Genomic DNA, 3,161 nt, shown 5'->3' with positions numbered 1-3,161 from the left:
TTATTTTTGTGTATTTGGTAGAGATGGGGTTTCACCATGTTGGCCAGGCTGGTCTCAAACTCCTGACCTCAGGTGATCCTCCTGCCTTGGCCTCCCAAAGTGCTGGGATTACAGGCGTTAGCCACCGCGCCCAGCCAGGAATCTGCATTTTCATGATAAATATGAGGGCTCTTTCAAAAGAATTCAGAAAATCCAGATGAGCCAAACCAATACTTTTAATAGTATGAATGTATTCTAGATTCTTCAAGATAAATAACCCCAAATTTATAACAGATACATTAAGATATTCCGGAGTTGTGACTAGAGGGCTGGATGTGAAAGACATACTTTTCACTGATCCTGAAATATACTCAGCAATTCTGTACTTACTGATATTTATATCATATCAAAAACATAAAAGTCTGGCCAGGTGCAGTGGCTGACATCTGTAATCCCAGCACTTGAAGAGGCCAAGATGGGCAAATTGGTTGAGCCCAGGAGTTCGAGACCAGCCTGGGCAACATGGCAAAATCCTGCCTCTATTTAAAACAAACAAACAAAAAACCCATAAAAATCAAGTTTTTATTTTTTGAGACAGGGTCTCACTTTGTCACCCAGGCTGGAGAGCAATGGCGCAATCTCAGCTCACTGCAGCCTTGACCTTCTGGGTTCAAGCAATTCTCCCACCTCAGCCTCCCAGATAGCTGGGACCACAGGCACAATACCTGACAAACTTTTTTTTGTATCTTTTGTAGAGATGGGGTTTCACCATGTTGCCCAGGTTGGTCTCAAACTCTTGAGTTCAAGAGATTCACCAATCCCAGTCTCCCAAAGTATTAGAATTACAGGCGCTTGTGAGCCACCGCGCCTGGCAAAAATCAAGTCATCTTTATTACTGTGATCACAAACCCTGGTTGTACATACAAAGAGCTTTCCTTTCTTTGTGTTTTAAAACCGGTAACATTCAGCCAGGCGAGGTGGCTCACGCCTGTAATCCCAGCACTTTTGGGAGGCTGAGGCAGGTGGATCAGTTGAGGTCAGGTATTCGAGACCAGCCTGGCCAACATGATGAAACTCTGTCTCTACTAAAAATACAAAATTAGCCAGGCCTGGTGGCATGTACCCGTAAGTCCAGCTACTTGGGAGGCTGGGGCATGAGAATCACTTGAACCCCAGAGGCGGAGGTTGCAGTGAGCTGAGATCACACCACTGCAGTCCAGCCTGGGTGACAGAGTGAGAGACTCTGTCTAAAAAAATAAAGACTTGATTTTTATGGGTTGATTTTTATTTTATTTCATAAAATAAAATAAAATAAAACAGATAACATTCACATGCTACAAAACTCAAAGCACTGAAGAGTATTCAGTGATGTCTCCTTATCCTGCACCCTGACCTAGAAGCAACCAGTCTTGCCATTGTTTTTAAACTAAGTATCCTTCCAGAGATATTCTATGCATTTGTAAGCAAATGTATATTTATCTTTTCTTTTTATGTAAATAGCACAGTGTACACAGTGTTCTGTAATTTTACCCCCCACTTAATATACCTTGGAAATTGCTTCATAATGCTTTTTTATTCTTTGTTTGGAGACAGTCTCACTCTGTGGGGCAGGCTGGAGTGCAGTGGGGCAACCTCAGCTCACTGCAACCTCCTCCTCCCAGGTTCACGCAATTTTCCTGCCTCAGCCTCCCAAGCAGCTGGCAACCACCACCATACCCCACTAACTTTGTATTTTTAGTAGAGACAGGGTTTCACCATATTAGCCAGGCTGGTCTCGAACTCCTGACCTCAGGTAATCTGCCCACCTCCGCCTCCCAAAGTGCTGGGATTACAGGCGTGAGCCCCGCACCCGGCTCCTTTCCTGTTTTAACAGCAATATGGATATGCCTTGTTCACTTAACCAATTGTGGAACTTTAATAAGTACAGCCAGCCAGATCGTAGGCAGATGACACTGAGTAACAGCCAGGTTTGAGAATCACAGCTCTATGATGATGAAGTCTTACCTGTATCAGTAAATGACTGTATATCATATGTCAAGTCTATGTTGACACTTTCTGCATTTTCTACTCTCCGAAAAATTATTCCAAGGAACCACATTGATATGTAATTGTTGCTATAAAGTAAAATTTAAGAATCTGCATTAATTATTATTATTATTTTACAATTTCACAGATGCTATGTCATAATTAAAACTTGGTCTCTATGTCTCTGTCTCACAAACACAGATTTCAGTGGTCTGGCCAGATTCTTAAAAGTGACATCCAGAACTGGTAAGTTATCCTCTGTTATTCTAAGAAGGATTAAGTGGCTATGAAAATGACTTACTAAATATATTCTTAAAGATGCTCCAAATATTGTGATGGTGTTTTGCTGGGGTTTGTGGGCTACCAAAGTAGTTGCATACTTATTTTTAATGCCTAGACACTCAAACTCAAATATATAATGTGTCATACTCCCATCAATGCCTGTTAAACAAAAATCTCATAATTACTCTGAAATGATGCATATGCCAAATAACATTGTTTAAGAAATATAGTATTAAAAAACAATTAACTTACTCTTTATGATGTTCCTTATTCCCTGGGAATGACTGGGGATTCACATGGGCAAGAGTAATAAATTCATTCCGTTCCAAGTTTCCAACAAGTACACGGATTTTAGATTCTACTAATCCAACCCTAAAATAAACAACACAATTTATCTTACATCCACTTTAAATTTGAAAGTTACACTCAAGTAAACCAAACAGTATATTAACTATGAAGCTTTACATGTTCATTAAAAAATTTCAGGCTGGGTGCTGTGGCTCACATCTGTAATCCCAGCACTTTGGAAGGCAAGAGCAGGCGGATCGCCTGAGGTCAGGAGTTCAAGACCAGTTTTGGCCAACATGGCAAAACCCCGTCTCTACTAAAAATACAAAAAAATTAGCTGGGCCGTGGTGGTGGGTGCCTGTAATCCCAGCTACTTGGGAGGTTGAGGCAGGAGAATCACTTGAACCTGGGAGGTGGAGGTTGCAGTGAGCTGAGATCATGCCATTACACTCCAGCTGGGGCAACAGAGCAAGACTCCATCTCAAAAAAATAAAAAATAAAAAAATTCAGGCCAGGTGCAGTGGCTCATGCTTGTAATCCCAGCACTTTGGAAGGCTGAGGTAGGTGGATCACCTGAGGTCAGGAGT

At 41.6% G+C, this 3,161-nt stretch overlaps 1 protein-coding gene across 1 annotated transcript in view; it reads right to left on the bottom strand.

Annotated features, from left to right (window-relative positions):
* Nucleotides 1-3,161, bottom strand: part of PAPOLG (poly(A) polymerase gamma) — a 47,505-nt gene that overhangs the window by 9,146 nt on the left and 35,198 nt on the right. The window contains exons 14-15 of the mRNA XM_011941819.1: nucleotides 2,539-2,658; nucleotides 1,984-2,093 (exon numbers count right to left, since the gene is read on the bottom strand). Coding sequence (XP_011797209.1) covers nucleotides 1,984-2,093; nucleotides 2,539-2,658 — 230 coding nt within the window. The remainder of the gene's footprint in view (nucleotides 1-1,983; nucleotides 2,094-2,538; nucleotides 2,659-3,161) is intronic.

This window comes from Colobus angolensis, unplaced genomic scaffold (genome assembly GCF_000951035.1).
Source record: "Colobus angolensis palliatus isolate OR3802 unplaced genomic scaffold, Cang.pa_1.0 Scaffold201, whole genome shotgun sequence".
In the NCBI taxonomy this organism is placed as follows: Eukaryota; Metazoa; Chordata; class Mammalia; order Primates; family Cercopithecidae; genus Colobus; species Colobus angolensis.
This window is presented reverse-complemented; position numbering and strand designations above follow the sequence as displayed.